General features: G+C 51.4%; 1 protein-coding gene across 6 annotated transcripts in view; it reads right to left on the minus strand.

Annotated features, from left to right (window-relative positions):
* The window catches only part of NPHP4 (nephrocystin 4), a 110,057-nt gene that overhangs the window by 20,258 nt on the left and 65,080 nt on the right, over positions 1-24,719 (minus strand). For 4 of the 6 annotated variants that reach the window (XM_027605034.2, XM_027604998.2, XM_027605015.2 and 1 more), the window contains 7 exons: positions 21,346-21,404; positions 19,459-19,566; positions 17,802-17,953; positions 17,465-17,656; positions 16,823-17,010; positions 4,198-4,358; positions 1,628-1,805 (listed from right to left, as the gene is read on the minus strand). In XM_027605034.2, the coding sequence (XP_027460835.2) occupies positions 1,628-1,805; positions 4,198-4,358; positions 16,823-17,010; positions 17,465-17,656; positions 17,802-17,953; positions 19,459-19,566; positions 21,346-21,404 (1,038 nt within the window). The remainder of the gene's footprint in view (positions 1-1,627; positions 1,806-4,197; positions 4,359-16,822; positions 17,011-17,464; positions 17,657-17,801; positions 17,954-19,458; positions 19,567-21,345; positions 21,405-24,719) is intronic. The other 2 variants (XM_027605024.2, XM_027605006.2) reach the window with 2 other exon arrangements.

Consider the following 24,719-nt stretch of genomic DNA (forward strand, 5'->3'; position numbering starts at 1 on the left):
GTTTCATAAAGAAATGAATCCACAACACTTATTTTTTTCCAAAAAATGCAAAACTGACAGAGGAAAGCACAGCATGGACCAGTGTGCTGCGCACATTTGTCCTTTGTTAGTTGCCCTCCGTGTCTGCACCTCTTGGGCACGCGTCTCTGACTCTCTCCCATGCGCTATCGCTCTCTTGCAGGCAAAGTATGGAAACAGCAATTTAAGATAACATATAATGGAGCTAATCTTTCTTCTGAAGATAAGATTTAAAATGCGGAGTCACTGCACATTTGTGGGCCGTGAATAAATATAAAAATAACCAATGCAATCTCAGACACAGAACGCTTCCTGCAGCTCCGTCACTCATAGGAGCCTCTGAATGATGTCTGCTTCTCACATGCGGCTCATTTCTTTCTCCAGAACCTGAGTTTTGCTGTTTCCATATTGTCTGTTCTCCAGGCTGCCTTGGATCCTACCACTGTAAACAAGCAGGCAGAAACCTCCACCCTGACTTAATGAGCCATGCGCACTCCTCCGGCTGCAGCAGCCCCAGCCCGCCCACCTCCATGCTGCCTGCCCAGGCACATGTGGCCCACATGGGGCTCCAAGCTTTAAAGTCAGCCTGGGCTTTGAGGAACGGAAAATTCCCCCATAAAACGTGAGAGGTTTGAGTCTCATCTAGACAGACACAGCTCCAGAAACCTCAAACAGCTTGATTTTGTCCTTTCCATTTCACCCCGAAAAACCCCAATCTTTCCATAGTCCCCTCAAGGGAGACTGAGTGGGCATATCCCCTGGCCCCACAGGGGCTCACTCTGGTCCCCTGCCCTGTGGGGAGCACAGGCAGGCATGCCAGCCCCATGTCCCCTGCCGGTCAGGGCCTCAGGGGAGCCTCCAGAATGTCCAGGCAAGTCCACTGTAGCCACAGCCAGCCCAATGCCCTGCCACCAGCACGTGAATGAAGGCGCACCAGGACTGAGCTCAGTGTGTCTGAGAAGCAACGCTTGGACACCATTAGATGTAAGGTCAGGGTGCTAGGCTGTAAAGAAGTGCACTTCTCTGTTCTCTTATCCCCAAGCTGCGTGGAAGTTGAGGAACATTTCTCTTTCCTCTCCTGTGATGAAGTAGTTCTGTGGACTGATATTCCAGATGAAAATCTCTCCTGGAACCAATCATTTTATCTGAAGATTGTCATGGAGATGCCCCGTAGACAGCACCAAGAAATAAAATGTGGGCAAGCCTGAGATGACTAATGATCCCAAATCCTGATGAGAAATCAGGACACCAAACATCTGGTGCCAGGACAGGCTCAGGGGTCAAGGACAGATGCTCGTGGTCAAGGACAGATGCCCAGTGGTCAAGGACAGATGCTCGTGGTCAAGGACAGATGCCCAGTGGTCAAGGACAGATGCTCGTGGTCAAGGACAGATGCCCAGTGGTCAAGGACAGACACTCGTGGTTAAAGACAGATGCCCAGTGGTTGAGGACAGACTCAGTGGTCAAACAGTAAGAGTTTTTCTGAATTCCTGTTGATTAGATGATGCCCACAACAGGACCACTGCCCTGAGGGAGCTCATGCAGCAACAGGGAAAATGAGTGGCCACCCAAGAGACGGTGTGAGGCCAAAGCCACCAGGGACTCTTACCCACATTGGCCAGCGTCAGATGCAGCCAGCCTTTCACCACCGTGTAGACACCAATGGGCTTGACACAGCCAAACCGGGTCACATCTGCACTCACCACCACATCCTGTTCATATTCGGTCGCCACGACCTCAAGCTCATGCAGGACCTGCACAGCCGGCCGACCTTGGCGGAGGAGCTGCTGCAGGGGAGAAAGGCACCAGTCAGAGGCTGGCTGAGGCAGAGCCCATCTTCTTCTGAAAACCTACATACTTGATACCAGGTCTTTCCCGCAAATTCTTTAATAAAGTGCACCCCAATTCACCCACTGAGTGAATACCACAGGTGCACAAACAGGCCTGGCAGCCACCGTCCTGAAACCCCTTCTGTGGAGAGAACAATGGGAAACGAGCAATAGAACAAGGCTGGGGACGCTGAGCAGACCCCATCTCCAGTAAGTGAGCTTCAAGGAGGTAGGAGCCAGGCAGGGAAGGCTGGGGGCAGGGTACAGACCCCCACACCTGGGGCCTGCAGCATCGGGCTTCAGTATAGCTAGAAGACAGGTGGCGGGCGGGAGCAGGGTCACTGGGTAGCCGAGGTCCACTGCGTGCCGGGCTGCCACGTGAGCACAGCTCTGAGTCAGAAACACACTTCCAGCAAGTTCTCGTCTGGGGAGAGCAGCAGAGCGTAACAGTAAAGAGCACAAGCTTCCAAATCAGAACTGGGCTAAATGCCTGGCTCGGCCACTGTCAGCGCAACTCAGGCCTCAGTTTCCCAGCCGGACATGGGGATAGCACAGCGCGAGCGTGGGACGATCAGCCACTGTCACTATCGCCCTAACAACGCTGTCGTATTCGCGGGACAAGAGCCGAAGGTAGGGCACACCGTACCTCAAGAAGCTCACTGCAACGTCGCTCACAGGGCAACGAGCAAAAATCCCTCACAGCCAACAACACGAGCAGGGGAGCCGAGCCACGGTGCACACCTTCCAGAAAATCCATATACCAAAGGCACCTAACTAGCTCAGCACCTGCAGTCACCGGGGATTCGCTCTTCTCATCTAAATTTCCCATCTGTTCTCTATAAATTTTAAAGACTTTATTTTTAAAAAGTAAAATTTAATTTTAATTTATCCAAGGGTCAATGATCACAAGAGCATGAGGACAAGATAAAATAACTTCATCTCCAGGTGATAAAACACAGGGACACAGGGCTCAGCTGGGGATGAGGCAGGAGCCGTGACCGTTCCCAGTTCACAGAGGCTCCTCTCTGCCTCTCCAGTGCCTCTCCCTCCTCCATCCCCTCCTCCCTCCTCCCTCCATGCCCTCCACTCCCCACCCCTCTGTTCCCTCCCACTCCCTCGGTGCCCCCTCCACTTGCTCAATCTACGCAGCGCCATGCCCACTAGGGGTCATGACTGTGCCGGAGATGAAGACTGACTGTCCCATTCCCACCCACCACGATGTCACCAGCCAGCATCACAGACAGACAAGCAGTGACCACGACGATCCCGTGGGCACCGTGACCCAAGAAGGTCCGAGGGACCAGGGTGAGGAATGACAACATCAGCCCACATCTGCTGAGTGCTCACCATGGGTGACCTCTGTCCTTGCTCCTCCCAGTCCCCTGGGGGCATCAGCCCTCAGGGATGGACACCTGAGTCAGGTGGAGGAAATATGGCACAGCCCAGGTGAGCCCTCAGAGGGAAGAGGGGGAACAGGCAGCCCCCAGAGGAAGAGGGGCATGGATTCAGGGGAGCTGCGCACACAGCCAGGCACACCACGGAACAGGAGCCGTGAGCTCATCATGGTGAGGGGTGCCAAGGAGCGAGCAGCGATGGGGCTGGGTCGCAAGTCTCAGTGACCACACTGACGGCTGCAGGGGCAAGGCTCGGGGGGAGCGGGGGACCGAGGGGCGCCCGAGGCTGGAATCCAGAAGGAAGTCCACTAATGGGCGTCCAGGGGAGCGGGTGACTCTCAGAGATGCAGGAGCTGGGGCTGTGGTGCTGTGCCCTCTCCCACCTCCACCCCACAGCCGAGACGTCGTGTCCCGAGTCCCAAGCCCAGGAGCTGCCGTGCAACTACGCTGACCCTCCGGGGAGAAACCCCAGGGAAGAATCTTTAATTAACACATGGATTTAGGATTTAGTATACGAGGAAGATGGAAAGTACAGTTAGAGAAAGAATTAGATTCTAATTCTAATTACAATTAGAAAGCACAATTCTGCTATACCATAGCAGGCATCGGGTGACCTTTGCACACGCCAGCAGGTCCTTCATCCCCGCCCCCAACCCCCTCCCCCAGTGGACCAGGCCACTGCTCACCAGGAACATGCATCCTCACTGTCCTGCGGGGGTGGAGGGGCAAAGGTGACCTTACCTGTGGTCGGTTTGTAGGAGGAGCTGACTGATGACAGAAAATACAACCTAGCATTACACAACTGAGACTTTGTGAAAATCTTTGCCTTTGGGGAAGGACAGAATTTGTGAACAGTCAGACCACAGTCCCGCACTGGACAAGGACCACCTACCGAGCAAACCCTCCCAGGAGGGACACCCCACCCTAACTGGGCTCGGCCTGCACAGAGCCACCACCTTCATCTGGACGGCTGCAGATCCCACGAGGAGCAAGGAGTCTCCATCCCAGACGTCGATCTGTAGGGTCTGGGCGGCCAGGTAGTGGGTGAACCAGCGTTGTTCTCCGGGTTTCAGGAACCCAGGCTCCACCAGGTACTTGAGCTGAAAGCCAGGAGGCCCTGTTCAAAGAGGCCTCGAATGAGCCCAAAAGTGATTTGAGTCATTTCCCGTCTTTACATTTCGAAGTGATTCCTGCTGTGGTCACGATCACTAATTTCTGCTTCCATCATAACTGCAGTTTAATAAACACATTAATCAAAAATGTCATAAAATATCCAAATTTACAAAATACAGAGTCACGTTCAAAAGTCGACATTTCTTTCCAATACATACACTGAACTCCTCCCAGAATATGATTCATGGTTTTCACCGAGTCCTTGTGAAACAGTCTATCCTGAACAGGGATAGATGTCCTGATGGGGCTGCCCAGGGAGGTCACTATTCTGCGTGCAGGGTTTAAGGAGAAACATGGTCTGCTGTCAAAACCGGGAGAACACACACAAACGCAGAGCTCAAGCTGAGCTCAAGCTGAGCTGCTCAGAAGACCCCCAAGTGCTGCCCTAGCCCAGAGCCTCCCGGGGGCTGCGCCCGGCTCTCAGACTCCTCACTGAGAGAGAGGGATGGACTGTAGCCCCCGCATTTAGGCTTTGCCAGGTGGCATCACCATCAACTCTAAGTCGACAAAAACACCACAGAAGTCAGCATTAGTTACAGTGCAGGAAGAAGCAAAGCTGGGGAACACACTCACACATTTCCCCTTTCCCATCAATATGTTTACGGAGCCCCCAATGAGCAGAACACTGACTCGGGGGTGGAAGGGTGCGTGTTCACTCAGCACTGGGGAGCAGGTCCCAGGCAGGGCTGAGATCCCCACCCCACCTCCAGCCACCTCAGCCCCGGGGTGTCCCCCTGCTCTCAAGACCAGAACGGTGCTTCCAGCTGAAGGAGGGAAGCAAGTTGGGACGGGACACAGCACTGGGAGCTGACAGAAGGTGGGGGTGGAGGGCCTCTCGTGGGCCCAAGGGACACAGCGCCAGGACCAGCTGCCACAGGCCTGGCTCCGGCCACAGTGAGAAGTCACGGGGGCACCTCACGGAGCGGAGGAGCAGGAAGGAGTCAGGGAAAAGGCTTAGGGAGGGGATGGCAGTGACACCACACAGTGGCAGGCCGGTCCCTAACATCACTCTCAAGTGACCAAGGTCACAGGGCCAGTGCAGGCCAAGGACACTCACCACCCTGACCCCAGTGCCACCAGCCAGCTGAGACCTAGGTGGCCTGTGGCATCTGGTCATTGTCAGGACACCCCCGAAGTGAGGGAGCCCTGAGGCTGGCTCATCAGACACATGGTGGGGACAGGAACAAAGACCTGTAAACACCCAAGCCCCAGCTCATGACACCAATGGTGCCGCTCCCCTCTCCCCCAGCCAGGCCCACCTGGGCTACAGGAGAAGGAAGAGCTCAGGCACCGGCTTCCACACCGGTCAGACTTCTGATTCGAAGAGGCAGAACAGATTTGAACTCTGTGGGCCAACTTCCCAAACAACACTCGCAGACAGCCGGCCCCGGACGCGCCACACTCCACCGCCAGCGTCGCCCAGACCCACAGACTCCCCACCCAGAGTTGTCCTTGCTCCCCAGAGAAGCCTGTCCCAACTGGACCCTCCAGCTTCTCCCAGCCAGCTCTTCCTCGCATCGTCCCAGAGCGCTTCCCAGGCACCAGGCCCTTGCAACGCCCCTCCTGGGCCGCCTCCCACTCCAACACCACTACTGTATCCACTCAGCTGCCTGGTCCTTTCGACGCACCATGAATTCACACTCCACAGATAACTGTGGTGCCCCCAGCAATGTGCGCCAAGCACTGCACAGGGATAACATGACAGACAGGGTCCCCGCCTGATGGAGCTCATGATCACAGGGTGACCCCCTGAGCCCAGAGCTGATGGCGTGCTGAGTACATGGGGGAGGCATTTGGGGGTGTGGGGGCCATCTGGTCTGGGCCCAGCCTCAGGGCTCTCATGCTGGAGGCACCCAGTTCCTCCCCCAGCAGGCTTGGGCCCCTTCACTCCTGTCTGGCTCAGACAACCAGCTCCTCAGTGGCCTTCCTTGAGGTCCATGCTTCCTGCAGTCCATCCTACAGCACTGCCAAAGCATCCACAAAGGGAACTCTGTGTCATCTCCATCCCACTCAAAAGTCTGCAATGATGCTGACCATCTACTCAACCAAGACAGACCCCAGGGGCAGTGGTACCTCCCCAGGGTCTGCTCAGGCCCCCCAGCTCACCTCTCTCACCCCCCTCATAAATACTGAGCCCCAGCCCAGCCGCCCTCCTTCCTGAGCCTTAGTCCAGCCACACCCCCACATCCAAGTCTGGTGGGTGCTCTTCCTCTGGTTGGATGGTCCTCAGTCTCCGCCTCTCCTTCATGACCCACAAATACACTCTGCGAAGGCATCCACAACTCCCGCAGATGACGAGCACCTCATAACACTACAGTCTACAACCCATGAGGAATATACAGCAGCTAGAAATATCACACACCAAATGACAAAGCAAAAATCTAGAGACGCAAGGAGAAATAGACAAAAACATTACAGTAAAGACAAACTAATCACTTTGTTTTTAAGGCAGGTCAGGTGGACAATAAACAAGGGTATGGAAGGCCAGACCAGCTAATCCATTAGGTAGAACGTATGTACGTTTGACACTGTTCCCCGGTTACACCAAATATATCTTTCGAATGTATCTAGAACATTAATAAAAATTAACTATATACTAGACCACAAAGAAAACCTAAATATACTCCACAAGGTAGAAATAACACAAACAATATTCTCTGACCACAATGCAACAAACCAGAAACTGGAAACAATTTTTTAAAAACAAATTTACAACTTACCTTTAAATAATTCTACACCAAATGGAAAACAAAATCCAAACAGATTTTCTAGAAAAGAACAAAAGTACTACTTATCTGAATCACCAAAGCATAAAGCAGTAATCAAATGAAAATTCATAGCCTTGAATATTTTATATCCACAAAAACAAAAGAATTAAATGAATTAAGCAACTCAAATCAGGAAAAAAACACTGGAGAATATAAAAAAGAAGGTAATGATAAAGACAAGATTTACTTGGTCAGAAAACAGGATAGCAGCAAAACCTGCATGAGGGTCACTTCCGTGTCTTTGGAAAGTCAGGGAGATAGAAATGAGCACCTAAAAGGATATCCCTGTCCCTGGCGGGACAGCTCTCCCCGCGTTAACCCATGGATTCAGCAGAACCCCCATAAAGGGCTAACAAGTTCATGTAGAAAACCAGCCCAGCCAGAATGCACAGGGGGCCCTGCAGGTTAGAGCACCGGGGCGGCGGGGGGCTAGACGTCAGAGAGAAGTTGCACCTCTGACTCAACAGCACGCCCGCCGTGTGTGGACAGGTGCTTTTATGCAGAATCTGGCAAACCACAGCCCATAGGCCAATCCAGCTGGGAGCTAAGAATAGCTTTCACATTTTTTTTTAATTTATTTATTTGAGAGAGAGAGAGAATGAGAGATAAAGAGCACGAGAGGAAGAGGGTCAGAGGGAGAAGCAGACTCCCCGCCGAGCAGGGAGCCCGATGTGGGACTCGATCCCGGGACTCCGGGATCATGACCTGAGCCGAAGGCAGTTGCTTAACCAACTGAGCCACCCAGGCGCCCTAGCTTTCACATTTTTAAAGGATTGTTAAAAAAGAAGATTCCAGAGAGAACATATGTAACCCAGAAAGCCTAAAATATTTACTATCTGGCCCTTAACAAAAATCAGTTTGCCAACCTCTGGTCTAATGGAACAAAATATAAAATCCAGACACAAACCCAAGTAATAAAAAATATGGGTGTACGAGAAGGGCAGCTCTCAAGTCACTGAACAAAAAGACGGACTTAACAGCACTAGGTCAAAGGGAGAGACATTTGAAAAAAGATGAAACTGGATCCCTATCTCCCATCATACAAGAGAATAAACTACAAAACAGACCACAAGTCTCATGTGAAAAATGAAACCTACAGGTCCCCGGAGAAGCCGCGTGTGGATCTCTTTATGAGATGGGGGGTGAACGCCTTGGCATCCAGGACTCGGGAATTTAGAAGCAATAAGAGTAAAGACCATCACATTAGAGGACAAAATTACAAAACTTTACGGGGCGCCCGGCTGGCTCAGTCAGTGGACTCTTGGTCTCAGGGCTGTAGGTTTGAGACCCACACTGGATGGAGAAGTTACTTAAAAATAAAACCTTAAGAAATTAAAAAATAACATAAAATAAAACTTTACATAGCAAAACCCACCAAAAGCAAAGTAAAAATGACAAAGCAAGAGAACATACCTGCGATTTATATCATGGGCAACAGCTAATCTCCTTAATGAACAGAGTTCCCAAAACAAGAGTACAGAAAAAACAAAAACTTGGATGGAAAAATGGAAAAAGATATGAAAAGAAGTTTTCAGACAAAGACAACCATAAAAGACATTCGACTTCGCTCGTTATAAAAGAAACGCAAACTAAAACTTCACTGAGATCCATGTCACATCGGTCAGCTGTACAAATCCCAAAGCTGAACAGCCTGTTTTGCGGGCAAGGCCCTGAGGGAGCGGGCTGCCCCGCGTGGAGCAGACTGGCCACAGGCTGCCACGGGAGTGGCCGACGACCGTAATCCGAGAGCTCGCGACGCCTCCAACACACGGACACGCGCAGAGAATGTGTGAACATGAGGCCGGAGCGGCTGCCTTGTCTGCCACAGCGAAGCCCGGAAGCGGCCCGAACGGCCGTCAGTGGGAGCTCGTGCCCAGCGCCCTACGATGTAGCTGCACAGATGGTGCAGGCATCTCCGCAGGAAGGCGAGCTCAGGACACAATGGTAACGGGTCAAAGCAACATGAAAAAAGAGTGTATTTGGCATGCTACCTGTTGAATAAGGAAACAAGGAGAAATAAAAACCTATTTGCTTACTTTCTGAAACAAAGAGAAACATGACAAGGAGAGGCCAGAGACTGAAAGCCCAGTTTCCTCTAGGAGGCCGCATGGGGGGCGGATGGTCTAGAGGGCATTTTAGATTTTGAGCCATGTAAATATTCCAACAAATTAAATCAGAAGGGAAGGAAAACCTAAAACTGAGAACAAATTGAAATAAGTGAATCTGACTGAATATCAAACCGGTAACAGGTCCACAGGGGAAATAATGATCTCCAGGGATTCCGGCACGCTGAACCAAGTCTTTGTCCCCAGCGGGATGTGGATCAGGACAGAACGCCAGAAATCTGAACCCTCCTCACTCAGCACGAGTACCCTTAGTACTAACAATAGCCATGTAATTCTAAAAGTACATTATAGAAATTGTAAGGAAAAGTAAGTAAATGAATTGTCAGAAAGCACAATTTCCAGTGTAAGGAGAAAAAGATACAAATCAATTACTTTAAGAAAAAAACTCTAAATCTGAATTAGAAATAGCAATGTGAACTCGTGTTTGAATCTATATTCTCCGGCTCTGCCCAGTGAAAAGCCTGGACACCATGCCACCCAGAATCAAAAGCACCCCAGCCCTCGGTCTCTGGAAACACGCCTCACGCAGGAGAAGCGGCTGGTCTGGGTCTGAGGCACAGGAAGTCCGAGGTGAGCCGGGACGCTGGGCCGTGCAGAGAGCAAGGCCATGCCCAGGCTCCCAGGTTAACCTGAAGGGCTACCGCTGGCCGAAGGGAGGGAAAGCAGTAGTAATGAATATATCACGATGAATAAATATCAGAGTGATATTCAAAAAACAGAACAAAAGACAAAACAGAAACCAGACAGATAAAATCTCAATTGTCACTACTGGAGTAACCGTTTAAACTTCTTACTCTGAAACCTGGAAATTAAAGGGAAAGTATCAAACATCTGCTCTGTTTTGGAGGATGTAAATGTAGTTCAGTCTTGGTTGATAAGGGAAAGCTCTTTTTTTTAATAGAAGAATGTCTGTTAATAAAGGGAAACCAAATGACAAAATCAGAAAAATTACCATTTACAAAATTCCAGTTAAAGATCTGACCCAGGCAAAGCTCTGCCAAGGATGTTAAAAGTGTGGGTGAAAGGTTTTGGGGTGGATTTTCGCACGGAGCCAACGACTGGCCTGAGAACTCTGTGCCAAGTGCCACAGGGAAGCGCCTCCCTTCCTCTGGAGAACATGGGGCAGATCAAACCAGCACCGTAAGGACGAGAGACCTGACCTCCACACTGCTGATGGACGCCACATGAAGCCCGTGAAGCACTGGCGCCAAATCCAGACCCGGAGGGAGCATTAGCCCTAACCGCCCGTGTGCAAGACCTTCCAGAGGGACCACGGCCAATGGTCAGATGCACACAGAACAACATTCTATGTGACAGCTCACCCTCAGACAGCCTCTGTCACCGGAAGGAGAATGCCGGGGACTATTCCAGATGAAAGGACATCGGGGAGGTAACACCCAGTACAACCCAGGACCCAGACTGGATGTCGGAGCGAGAAAGGAGCTGTAACAAACGCAGGCAGGAAGACCAGGAATGGCACTGTGGGGTCCCTGTCCTCTTTGGTATGATGGGAGCTGCTTTTCAGTAAAGCCTGCCGTGTGTTTAGAGGTAAAGTGTCACCTCGCCTGCTACTGACTTTCAAATGATGGAGAGAAAAGGATAAAAAGTTAACGCAAGCATTTCAAACTGCACAGACACAATCTCTGTAGGTGGGGACATGGGACCAGAGGTGCAAAATGCACAGGACACAGGAGACCCACCAAGGAAGTGACAGGCAAGGCAGCACCAGATGGGCCCAGAGCGGGGCCAGCGAACCCCGGGACGAGAGTTCTCCAGACCAGGGCGGGCCGTCGGCTGACCCAGAGCTCAAGGACTCCAGCTCCCGTGCTAAGGAAGGTCCCACTGGCCAAAACATCAGGAGGAATGTGTTAGAAAAACCTAACTCCAGGCTAGAAAGCAAAGGAAATGAAAGGAAGGAAGGCACCGTGTGTGTGGCAGAGGATGGGACCACCACGCACAGCTGAGCCCCCCTGCAAGGAGCAGGGACAGTGGTCAGCGGGGAAGCTCCAGAGCTATACCCCCATCCTGAGCAAAGGAGGGAACAAGAAGCAATTCTACTCACAATCAGAACACCAAGAAACTAAGGGGCCTCGGGCAGAGGACCAGAGGACCACCAAGCCCAGGACCCTGGGTTCCAGAAGCTTCTGTTCAGGGGGCTGCCATGTCTCCTGTTGGACCAAACGTCCTCTAGCGGATGTGCACGGTGGGGAGGGGGGAAACGACACTTCTTGGCAAACTGACTAAAGATGAACATACACAGCCCTAGAGCAATTTCACTCCCGGGCACACACCCAAGAGCAACACCAGCACAGCTGCACCAAGAGAACGCTCACCACAGCATTACTCTAAAGCAGCAAAAGCTGAGAACGATCCAAACGTCTATGGACAACCAAATGCATAAATGTGTGTGCAATCCTCAGGCAGGGATCTCTACACAGCCAGGATAAAGGACGGACTACACAGCTACCTGGATGAACCCCACAGACGGCGTCGAGCAGAAGGGAGAATCGGAAGGGCACACACAAGATGATCCTGTTTCGGTTCAAAACTGCAGGTGCACTGGTCTACGGTGACAGAATTCCAAAGAGCGGTCACCAGGGGGAGGCCACTGATGATGGGGGTGGGGGGAGGGGAGGCCAGGGTTCGGCCTGCACCCCGTAGTCATGCAGATGTGTTCACTTTGTGAACATCACAGCTCTTATAAAAATTAACTCAAAATGGATCACAGACCTAAACTTGAAACACTAAACTTTGACGCTCATGGAAGATAAAAGTAGAGGACAAAAATCCAGGTGACAGGTCTGGTGACAAGTTTTTTCCTCTAACACCAAAGACATGAATGACCCATGAGAGAAATAACTGATAAACTGGACTCCATTAAAATTAAAAAACCTCTGCCTTCTGAAAGACACTGGTAAGACCATGAAAAAGACAAGCCACAGGCTGGGAGAAAACTTTCGCAAAGCAGACATCTGGTTATGGTCTGGGAGGCAAAACAGAGAGAACTCTTAAAACACAACAATAAGAAAACCCAATCTACAAATAGACAAAAGATATGAACAGACACCTCCCCAAACAAGATGCATGCAGGGCAAGTAAGCGTACGAGAGGAGGCTGCACATCACACATCATCAGGGAAGTGCAATTTATAAAACAACAGTGAGATCCCACTATGTACATATGAGAACAGCCAAAATCCCAAACACCGCCAACACCAAACGCTGGGAGCATGTGACGCCACAGGGACGCTCAGTCACTGCTGGTGGGGATGCAACATGGCACAGCCACTCAAGAAGACGGCTGGGCGGTTTCCTACAAAACCAAACACGCTCCTACCACATGCTTCTAGGTATTACCCAAATCAGTCGAAAAATTTAGGTCTACACAAAATCCTGAACAAAATGTCTACAACTGCTTTATTCATAATTGCCAAACCCTGGAAGCAACTGAGATGCCCTTCAGTAAGTAGGTGAATGGATGTCCATCTAGACAGTGGAGTATTAGTACTAAAGAGAAATGAGCTACCAAGCCACAAAGACACGGAGGAATCTTAAATGCATACTACTAAGTGAAAGAAGTCAGTCTGGACAAGCTACATACTGTATGATTCCAACTGTAGAATACCCTGAAAAAGGTAAAACCATGGCGACAGGTGAAAGGTCAGTGGTGGGGAGGGGGAGGGAGGGAGGAAGAGATGGAGCACAGAGCATATCTGGGTGGTGAAATTATTCTCTACAATACTGTATGGGGATACAGACGCTCTGCATTTGTCAAAATCCACAGAATGTACAAACTTAAGAGTGAGCCTTGTTGTGAACTCGGAGCTTTAGTTAAACCACAAAGCATCAACACTGGCCCATCAACTGTAACAAACGTCCACGGGAAGCTAGATGTAGCTAACAGGGGAGCTTCTGGGGGCAAGGGGTATATGGGAACTCTGTACTACCAGCTCAATTTCTGCATAAACCTATACTGCTTTAAAGAGCAAAATCTATTAATTTTTAAAAACTTGTGGAACTAAACACTGTGTGGCATGCATGTTATATTTCAACAACAAAAGAAAATACATCCTAAGTGAGGCTCTAGTGAGGCTAGGTGCTGAGCCGTGGGGACCCCGAGCGGGAGCTGCTGGAGGAAGCCCAGCCCTGCCCAGGCGGGGGGCACCTTTGGCTGAATCTCACGGGGGTAAGACACTGAAAAAAACTTGTTTTGGACTTTAACTTAGGAATTTTGGACTTTGAATTTTAATTCATGATGACAAAATTTGATTTTGGAGTTTAATTTCTTTGGACCTCAACTTGCAAGGAGATTTCATTTTTGGACTAATTTCTCTCTCAGAAATTCATAATGCAAAGGGGTTTATATTTAATTTTTGGACTAATTTCTCTCTCGGAAATTCATAATGCAAAGGGGTTTATATTCAAATCAGGAGCATCTCTCCGTGGCTGGCCTTTGGAATTAAATTGCCTAAACACTATCTATTTAACCTCACCGCAGAACCTCAGGTGAGCTGCCCCGGATAGAGCGGCTAGATGGGGCTAGGAACAGGAAATGGAAGAGGAGATACTTTCTCGGCAACAGGTGCATGGGAGTCTTGAAATCAATGCACTATTCTGATCCATTTCAGAGCCTTCTGGGGGCAGGAGCTAAACTGTCCACCAACGGTCCCAGGAGCATCGGCAAAGGGAAGGCAGTTGGTTTGGGACAAGTCGTCCCAGGATGGTTGGGAAACCCAGGGAGTGGAGAGAACAAAACCTAGGGCTGTCACAGGAGAGCTTCCTGGGCTGGCCACGCGCTTCCGTGCCAGGGGCCTCCCACACTCTACCCCGCGCATGCTCCTCCCCAGGCCAAGAGCAGCTCGTCGGCTGGAAGGTTTGGGAGATGGAACAGGGCCTGAGCTGTGCCCTCATCCCCTCTCTCTTCTTTCCAGATTTGTCTGCAGGAAGCCAGGATGCCGGACAGGTCCTCAGGCAAGCAGGGGACCAGGGCTCTACCCCAGGGTCTACGGCCGGGTGGTCCTACCTCTGCCAGCAGCAAAGCCCATCCAATGGGGTGAGCTCCAGCAAGCACATCCAGCTCTTGGGCTGAGCAGCACCTACAACAGCTCTGACCCTCTGTACCGGTTCTGACCTTGGGCAAGGGAGACCCCATGTACCGGTGACCCCCTCGTGCCCAGCTGACTGGCCAACACTGTCTACTGTTTGTTTTCTAAGCATTTATGCTTATTTTAAAATTTCTTTCCTTCGGGCGCCTGGTGGCTCAGGGGGTTGAGAGTCTGCCTTCAGCTCAGGTCATGATCTCTGGATCCTGGGATGGAGCCCCACACGTGGGGGGGAAGGGGGTGTCCCTGCTCCACAGGGAGTCAGCTTCTCCCTCTCCCCCTCCCCGCTTGTGCTCTCTCTCTCTCTCTCAAATGAATAAATAAAAATCTTTAAAAACCTTTAAAAAAATAAAATTTCTTTCCTTCTACTTTTTTTGCATTTGTTCTGGGTTTTTTCCCCAAACTTCTTGAGTTGAACAATTAGATCAGCATTTTAAAAAATACTTTCTTCTTTCCCCATACAAGCAGTAAAGCTGTAAATTTCCCTATAAATACCATTTTAGCTATATCTCATTTGTTTTACCACATTTGCAATATGATTTCGTGATTCAGTTTTAAATAACCATTTCTATTTTGATTTCTTCATTGACCTACGGAATCATTAAAAGTATGTTTAAAAATTAAAAAATTAATTAAAAATTAAAAAAAAACAACAGCAGTTCAGAGCCTTTTGGGGAGAGGGAGTGGTCGATTTCTGATCTGTGTTGCCATCAGAGAACGTCAGACCGTTAGGTTGGATACCGGGTCTCTTGGAACACGGTGATGCCTGTGCAATGGCCTAAAACACGCGCACATACATACGAATGATCAGTTCTTGTAAGTCTCTCAAGTATGCTTGGAAAGAATGCACATCCTCTAAATTGGTTCTATAGGTTTTATATGACCATCTTTTTAAATCATATTCTATAATAACCTTAATTATTTTCTGCTTGATGTGTGAATTCACTGAGAGGGATGTCAAACCTTCCACGACCGTAGGTTTGTCAATTTCTCCTTCTAAAGTCTGTCAATGTTTCTTTTGTATTTTGAGGCTGTTTGTTGGAAGTTCACAGGTTCAGAATTATTTATTTTCCTAGTGATTATTCTCTTGATTATATTTAATAGGCTTCTTTATCCCCAGCACTGCATTTGCCTTTTGTCTCTTTTGTCTGATGCTAATGTCGCTAAACTACTTTCACTCCATTAGCGTTTTGATATGGCATTTCCCACCTGTTCTTTCTACTGAAGAGGCAGCAAGGGTTCCCAGCTCTGCCCCTTACAAACCCAGCGACTGGCCACAGAGAGGTAACTGATCAACAATAAAAACAACAACATATTTGATACGTTTCAATCCACTGCGGTGTAAATCCACTAGTTTATAACAACGCCGGAAACAAAAGCCGTTGGCCCCACTCTCAAAGGATGCTAAGGAACTGGCTTATTATTTTGAAAATCCACAAATGAAAGGGAAGAAGTGAACATTATTCTGCCTTTCCTACATGGACTGCACCTCAAGGTAACCCAATAGTTAGCGAGGGGCAGTTTCTCTCTATGGAAGCATTCCAGCTCCGGAAGGAGAACGTCACCGCTGTTCAAGCTTGAGCAAAATGATCAGCCTGTGGGCAACAGTCCTGACGGCACTGAGGTGGTACAGAAAGGAGGGCCCAGTCACTACACAGCCTCGGGAGGTGGTGAGGACAGCCCCGGCCCCAGAGTAAAAACGCCTCTGACCATGTAGAGCGATCGCACTCCCAATGACCAGCAGAAACAGGGGACAGGGAAGGACATTTTAAAGGTCACCCTGGGAAGCAAAGCCCAAATGCAGACCGCGGGAAGCTCTGCAGCACGAGCAGAAGCAGTACAGCTACTTCAACCAGTAACACGAAAACCGAGCCTGGGGGCGGCAGGGGCACCCGAGCAGAGCCACACTCGAGTCACGTGCCGCAGGTACACACCTGCCTGAGCACTTGCGCTCGACAAACTCTTACAAACTGTATCCCCCCAAAAAACAAACAAAAAAACCCTTCTTCTGTCCTCAAAAAAAATTTTTTGTTTTTGAAGTTATTGGGAAAATTTTAACATTAGCTAAATATTTGATGACATTTAAGGGATTATTATTAATTTCAAGTGGGATAATACCGAGTTTATGTTTTTCAAACAGGACTCCTTATTCTTTGGATCTACATGAGGAAATATTCACAGGTGAAATTACACAATGTCTGGTATTTGCTTTCAAGTGACCCGGGGTCTGGGAGGGGACGCACTTGACAGCTGCTGGAGGGAGTTCACTGGCCGAGCGCTGGCTCATCATACTGTTCTTTCAAATTCTGTATGTGCTTGGAAATTTTCACCGTACAGTATTCTGTAAATAATAAAACTTACAAATAAGGCTCGGTGCTGGATTCCTCGCGTCTGCCCGATCACAAGCACTTACCAGCTTCAGAGGAGTCGTCCTTGCCAGTGAGAACGAGGAGGTGCAACAGGGAACCAGAGCACGTTCTGCCCGTCTCGTCCAGCCCGACCAGCTGCAGGCGTGGCGTGGTCACAGGCGGGAAGCGGTAGAACTGGAAGGTGAAATACACGGTCTTTGGCCACGGTGCTCCCTGGCAGTCCTGGGACACTCTGAATCCAATAAGAGCCCCCAATTAATCAAGTAACCATAGCAGAGAACCCAGGCATTCGAGAGCCCAGTGCCACAGGCCAGACGCTGCCTGGTCCGCCCACGTGAGCAGCCCTACTGGGGCCTCAGGGAGCCCACCAGACAGCAACCCCCCGAGCCCCAGTTGGAGAACACAGTTCTCAAAGCTGCACGAATATACCAAGAATCGGCCAACGTAACACAGTCCACGTTCAGTTACAAAAGGACAGGCAAAGCTGGTTTTACTGCATTTAGAGAAGGCTGTGTGAGGGTCCCAGCCAAATGAAAACAAAACCAGACAGCATTCTTTCATCCAGGAAGGCCTCAGCACAGAGTTCTGCCACCTCAGAGCCACACAGGAGTGAAAGTTCCTTCAATGCAAGGAAAGCACAAGCCCCCAGGTAAAGAGTAACCAAGATAGAACATTTAAGAATGCACCTGCTGAAGGCGAGGAACTGCAGCACTATTTCGTTGCTTTGTAGACAATCTGATTCTTCCTTTTGAGGGTTGAATTTAATGGGATCTGTAGGATTTACAGCCTCAGCTGGTTGCTTATTGGCATCCAGAATCTCGGGAAAGCCGGAAGCCTGCAGGAGCACCATCGAGGCTCGCGAGAGCTTACTTCCAGAGCTGAAACACAAAGACGATGGAGGCCAGCCTCCAGGAAGGGGCCGGCAGAGAGGCAGGACCTGTGGACCCCCCGCCCCGGAAGCCTGTTGTTGAGAGTCAGTCTTCACCGCACAGCACGTGCCGGGCCCTCAGGGCCACCCCTCACCTCCTGGCCTGGGCTCCCACGACAATCGGGACATGCACCGGCGTGAAAGGTAGCTCCCGCAGCTGATCCGCAACAGAGGCTCCCAGGACCAAGGACGCCTGGTTCAGCTGGGCCTCCAGGTGAGAGATCCTGCCCTCCAAGGGGAGCCCCTGCTGAGCAAAATGCAGCCCCAGGTGAGGCCAACAAGGATCCCAGCCTGTAACCACCAAGGAGGCTGGGATGGGGGGGTGTCCATGGATGAACCACCTCTGTCAGACTGCCGGCTTCAGCAAAGGAAAATATGGGATGCCCAGGTGCCTTTTACACTTGAGATGAAGAGTGAATAATTTGGGTATAATGTAAGTTTGTCCTATGAAATATCTGGGACTTACACTAAAAAGTCACTGCTTTTCTGAAATTCTAATTTATCTGGGCATCTCGTATTTTAAGTGAGTCAAAAAGCAATGAGAATTCAATCAATTTGATTGATTCAATTCAATCAATTTTATGAACAGGTACCACGGGAGAGATCTGCTGTCTGAGGTCAATTAACATAAAAACCACGTTGATAGACCAGAAAAATGAACTCTCCTTCAACACCACAAGACAGACTGGTACCCAGCCCCTGGCTGGCCTCTGATCCCTGCATCACCTGAATGTTCTCGTTCGTCCAGAGCAGAAGACATGTCTAAATGAAGAGGCTGTTTGGGAATCAGAATGCTCTCATGCTGACTTCCCTAGCTTTCTGTTTCAGCTCAAAAGGGAATACCACAGAACCAGAGATAACTCCAACATGTCTCAGCTGCCAATAATAAGAGACGCAAGTTCGGGCACCTGGGTGGCTCAGTCGGTTAAGCAACTGCCTTCGGCTCAGGTCATGATCCTGGAGTCCCGGGATCGAGTCCCGCATCGGGCTCCCTGCTCAGCAAGGGGCCTGCTTCTCCAACCCTCCCCCCTCTCATGTACTCTCTCTCTCTTTCTCACTCTCTCAAAATAAATAAATAAATCTTTAAAAAAAAAATAAGAGATGCAAGCTCTTCAGAAATGAGCCCCAGACATATTCTAGAATAAGGCATCTCATGGTACTGTGTTTTCAAATAAATAATTTAATGGCACTATTTTTCCTCAGTAGACTTCCAGTACAAGACTGAAGATACATACGGTTTGCAGGTCAGCCAGCCAGCTTTTGGAAACCAAACTTTATGTGAATTCCCCAATGTCAGTGGAAACACAGGCCTATTTTGCCCTCTGGATGCATCAGAATCCAGGATGGTGGGCTTCACTGCTTCTCCTTCAGCGGCTGACAGCAAGGAGAGTGTCCCGGAGCGCTGGAGGCTCGGATCGGCCTCATTTATATCTCTGGCAAAACTTTCCTTCCCCTTTCATGTACAGAGATCTGAGGGTAGTCTAACTTCGTCTTGTCAGGTAGAGCAAAAGCCTAATTAAGCCCCACGGCAGGAAGAGTTCCCACACCAAACACTCCTTGGCCAACAGGACAGAGTGGCGGCAAGTACCCAAAGCATGGAAGAAAGCCAGGCCCCCCTCACCCCGTCCCTACACCCATGTCACAGAGAACCCATGAAGGTCTCGCCACCTAACCAAGGACCAGCACAGCTCACAGAGTCAGAGACTTCGGTGGAAGCCCTTCCCTGGAAGGAGGAAGGGTGGGCCTACTTACCTCCTGGGCCAGGGGGCGCTCAGAGCTGTCGGGTTGTCGTGAGGACGGTGTGGCCGAGCAGCACTGAATGGGAGACCGTGGGGGAGCCGCCAGCTGGGAGAGCGACAGCTAGAGGGCAGGAAGCGTGGATGAGATGTGAAAGGCAGCCCAGCACGTCACAGAGCCCCCCACTCGTGCTGGCACAAAGCCAGCAGACGTGGCACGGTCCAGAAGGCAGTGGGGTCTGCGGCCACTCCAGAACCCGGAGCCATTCCTAAGCTCTGTTACTGTAGTTCCTGAGAGGCAAAACTGTGACCCCCCCCCACATGGTAACATCGCCATGAAAATGGTATTAACAAGGAACAGCAGGTGGAGGAGAGGAGGGGCCAGGGAAGCCACGTTCTCTGCCACCCATGGGCGGCAGGGCGGCTGGTCTTTGAACCTCCCCGGGTTTCACTTCCAGCTGGGGACTGAACACCTGCAAGGCCCCTTCCAGGTTTGCAGACAGTGGCCAGGACTGAATCCCTGCTCCACCATTACCACCATTATCAGCATTATCACATGACTGAGGGCAAGTCACCAAGTCCTTCTTTACCTCAGTCTCCTCATCTGCAAAGTGGGGTGAAAACAGTACCTAAATCACAGGACTATCATGGGAATTGAATGAGAAGTCCTGGAAAGTGTAAGTAAGTAAGCCTTCCGTAAAGGCCGCAGATGTCTGGAAAGTGAATGCAGCTGTGAAGGGGCCGACGCTCCACGGAAGAGCCACCTCTCAAATCCCGGACTCTGTTTCTAACACACACTGACAGCTGGCCCAATGCGGTGCTGCTACAGAGGGACTCAGCATGTGAGAAGGTGTCAAAAGAGTGGCCGGGGGGAGGGCATGTAGCAATGGGGGACCCTGCAGCACTGTCAGGGGGCAGAGAAGAGCTGTGGGGGTCTGTTCAGCTCCCCTCAGACCCACACACTGCCTCTGGAAGTGGGCAGCGCTGCTGTGTGGTCCCCGAACACTGAGGGTGACGTGCACAGTACTGGACGGAAAACGCTGGAACAGGCCAGCAGGGAAGCCTGGGAGGCTGTATCCACACATGTGTCTTCAAGCAAACACAACATTCCCTCCTGAGCCAGTTCCCAAGCTGCATGGTGCACAGTAAAGCCACTTCCTTGGGACAGCCTTTGATACTGAATTACCCGACTTTTCTAGAAAGTCATTTTCCAGGGTGATCCTGGCAGACAAAGTCATCAGGAAGACACACCAACTCTGACCCTGCACAAAATGATGCTGTCAGAGCACCGGGCAAGCACCACGACCAGCTCGGGTTTCCAGGGGCAGGTGGCCTCACTGGCCAGCCAATGGCCATGCAAGCCAGTGCCTCTCTTCCTACACAGGAGACCCTCACACCCAGAACCATCTGCTGTCTGACAGGCAGGCGGTGGCCAACAGGCCCGGTCTCTGTTGGCCATGGGCCGTCTCTGCCAGCACCAGATGCTCAGCCTACAGGCCCGGCTGTGGCCTCACGGCCCGGGGCACCAGTGGCTGCCAGTTAGGAAAGGAGCGGATGAAAACCACACCGTGGCGCCTCGGGAACAAACAAAGGCTGTTCGGCCCTGAAAGGTTCTCAGCTATTAGCCATAAATGCCAGGGAGAACTCATCATTTTTAAAAAGTATTGAATGTGCCTTTTGACGGCAGCCTAGAGGATCACTAATCACGGCTGGCAGCCGCCAGCCACACAAGCAGGCGGGACGGGGATGGGATGGGGACACAGCCAGCACACCCCCCGTCCCCAGCCCCAGCAAAGCAAACATGATACCACTGTTTTTAAGATGCAGAGAAGTGTCCTGCCCCTGGGGCCTTTAAATAACTGATTTGGGAATTCTGAAACAGGCCTCTTGGGCCTGGACTTACCCCTGGTCCCACAGGCGAGTCCTGGAGGGCAGCGAGCCCCTGCTGCGGCGCTGGCGGGCCTGGAGAGAAGCAGGGACGGGGGGAAGGGTGAGGGGGGAAGGGTGCCCACGAGCCACGGGGGTGCCCGACTCAGTCAGGGCCTGACCCGTCTGCCCCCTGGCTGGGACCGGTGCCGCCACGGGTGCTGGGCAGCGGGAACTGGGCAGTCCAATCACTCAGCAGTGTGTAGAAGACCTGGGCATGTGCAAGAGCAAGGGCCGCTCCCCCAGGTCACAGCCTGGGAGAACGGAACCTGAGCTCGTCTACTATCACTCCAGCTCTCCCCCCAACCTGCCCGGCCTCACGCTTTCTGGTCGTGTGTGCTCACCCCAGGCCGTCAGGGCATCCTGACATGGAAAAGCTGCCAAGAGAAGTTACAGAGCGGAAAAGGCAAGTTACCGGACAACCTGCCTGTGTCCGCTCATCCATGTTAAGGGGAAGAGAGTTTTTAAAAAAAGCACAGTGGAGGCAAGAGTATGTAGGTAAATCCACCGAAGTTCACAGAGCGGGGTTAAGGATAAGGCGCTGTCACTTCACCATTATGCACATGAGTGAGCATGCATATTCCTGTATCGCTTGTGGGAATTAAAAAGAACTTAAATTTTAATGTACTGATCATTACAAGGCGAACCAGTGACAGTGGTCAGCTTGGCTGCATCAACGGAGACACCATAAGCAGCTGCTGGCCCCAGAGTCTCTCCCATGTGCCCCTTGCTGGGGAGCCACAGGGCTCTGGTTTCCAGAAGAACACGGAAACGCAGAGAGGACCAACGGCTTTGGAACACGCTCTGGGCAACCCACGGGCCACAGAGCCCGGGAAGCCATGTCCCGCCTTGACCTCGGAGACAGTGACGAGAACCGCAGGAAGGGACTACATGCATGGTTCCCCCGCCACCAGGGCTAGGTGCCGTGCAGACAGGGTCCCCACCGACGGCTTGAGACCAAGGAGAAGCTCACAGCTCCTGCTGCAGCAGGTCTGCAACCTGTCTGAAGATTAATTTTCCCTGACACTCTGTTACTCCCCAGTCAGCCTCAACTCACTAAAAATCGCAGTCAACAGAAGTTCAATGGTCTAAGCCTCCCTTCTGTCAATTCAGCTTCTAGAAGCCCAAACTGCCATCACCGACATCTGGGCTGTCCACATCCCGCTGGGTCACACAAAGACCTGTGTCTGGGCGCTTTCTCTGCCGGGAGGGCCACCATGCAGGATCGCGCAAATTGAGCCATCTACACTGCCCAGACAGCGGCTTTGGTGAGGAGATTGGACAGGGGCCACAGAAAGATACAGAAGCAAGTACACAGGTCAACAGAAGACCAGGCAGCGGTCTTCAGAACACCAGGCTGGAGGGAACAGAAGCCCCCCTAGAAACGCTGCGGGGCCAACAGCACGACCACCTTCCTGTCCGTCACCAGCCACGGGCCAGACCTGGGTAGCAGGTAGAGCCAAAGCCCTTTATCCCAAAATGCTAGCTGTCTTCCTGGGAGTGCTTTTCTCAAACACAGCTGTGCATTCTGGGGGGAAACTGAGGAAAGGAGTCAGCAGACAGGCCTGAGGGGTGTTCACAGAGGAAAACGCTGTCCAGCAGCACAAACCCTCCTATATCTAGCTGGGGGGTCAGACCTTCACCGGCAGAGGCGGCGGCCGCTTGGCTCAGGCCTCGGACTGGAAGGGAGGGGTCAGCGATGTTACAGGATGGGGCGAACAGCGGGCACCAAAAGGCAGGAAAGAGGAAGGGGTCAGCACCACTAAAGACAGAGTCGCCATGATTTAAAGAAAAACTGGGAAAATAAATGTCCCACTGGGCCTTGAAAATAAAGCATTAATCAATATTTAACGGTTCTTCAGACACTAAGAATTCATATGGCAAACCCATTTGAAAGGCCCTCATTTCTAATTACTTGGGGGTAATAAGTTATTCTCCCCGAGATTCGGACCCCAGGAAACGGGGGGAATGGGCAGGATCTGTGCAGAGACAAACGGCAGACAGCTCAGTGACAGGGCGGCTGTGGGTCTCAGTGCTGAAGGAGCGCAGAGCACAGGTGGCCAAGGTGCTCCTGCGCACGGGACACCTGGGGGGCCCAGCACACATGGGCGCTGCTGCTGGGGGGGGCTGGACTTGCACAAGAGCGAGCCCAGGCCCGCCCACAGTGTCCACACCCGCAGCTGCACAAGCCCCACCACAGCGGCCACCTGCTGCTTGAGCAGGCTGGGTGGTCAGGACCAGCGAGGGACATGCGTCCCGAGGTCCCACCGCTGCCTCTGTCAGCAGTCGCCAGAGTGTTGCTAAGTTAGCACCCAGGATCCAAAGTGCACTTCAGCACCCGGGGAAGTTATGCTCTGGACCTGTGCGAGTGACTGGACTCTTTGGTGCAAGGGATGCAAGTTGGCACCATACCCAGATGTTCCCTAAGCAGAGAGGACATGGCAGAAATGCATGTTCCAGCTGCTGACAAGGGAGTGTCACTGCGAAGGTGTCATGGTTCTGTCCATCCTGTCGCTGGCAGTACTCTAAAACCAAGATGCGCAAGGTGCCCTATCTCAGCTATCCAGACCCCAGAGGACTGGGGAATGCTGTGACCAAAGCCCGATGCTGGGGTCACCTTCACAGCAGTGGCCTGTCCCCCATCAAGACCTCTGCTCTGAGCCACCACTAACATCCTCCAAGAGAGCGCACACATCCCTTTACATCTGCCCATTCACGTGGCTCCCGCCTGGCGGCTCAAACCCCCCTCCTGCATGACTGCCTGGGTGACACGACCCCTGGGGGCAGGGAGCCTCCTGTTGGGCATCCCTGCAGCATTGACACAAGAAAGGTCACAACCATGCCAAGAACCTAAGTCAGGGCATTCCAGAAACACCGTGATGACATATTTCCCGAGACCCCTTCCACAGCTGATTTTCAAATCGCGGAAATTCCAAGTTTCAAAGAACCAAGACCAAGCGCCCTCTAGTGGCTCCATGCACTCCTTCCCGGAGGGTGAGGAGTGGGCCTCAGCTCCCTTGTTAATTCTACAGAGGACATAAAAAAGATAATTCATGACAGAGAGCCAAAGTCCCTCACTTTAACGTGACAGCCGCATGTCATCAAGATTTCTAACAGAACCGTGTAAGTTGGTAAAATATTGAAGGAGGGAAAGTTTCCATCACCAGTTAAACACGAGTGAACCTGGGATGAAAGCAATCACATTGGTGTGACATGAACTCAACGATAAATCCAGATTAAGTAAAGCAAATGCAATCAGTTTCCATCCGTGCAGACCTGCTGGCCCCCAAAAGGCGGTGGGGAACGGAAGACGTGTGTACTGGATCCCAAACCCTCCAGCGACCTGCCAAG

This window comes from Zalophus californianus, chromosome 4 (assembly GCF_009762305.2).
Source record: "Zalophus californianus isolate mZalCal1 chromosome 4, mZalCal1.pri.v2, whole genome shotgun sequence".
NCBI classification, from domain to species: Eukaryota; Metazoa; Chordata; class Mammalia; order Carnivora; family Otariidae; genus Zalophus; species Zalophus californianus.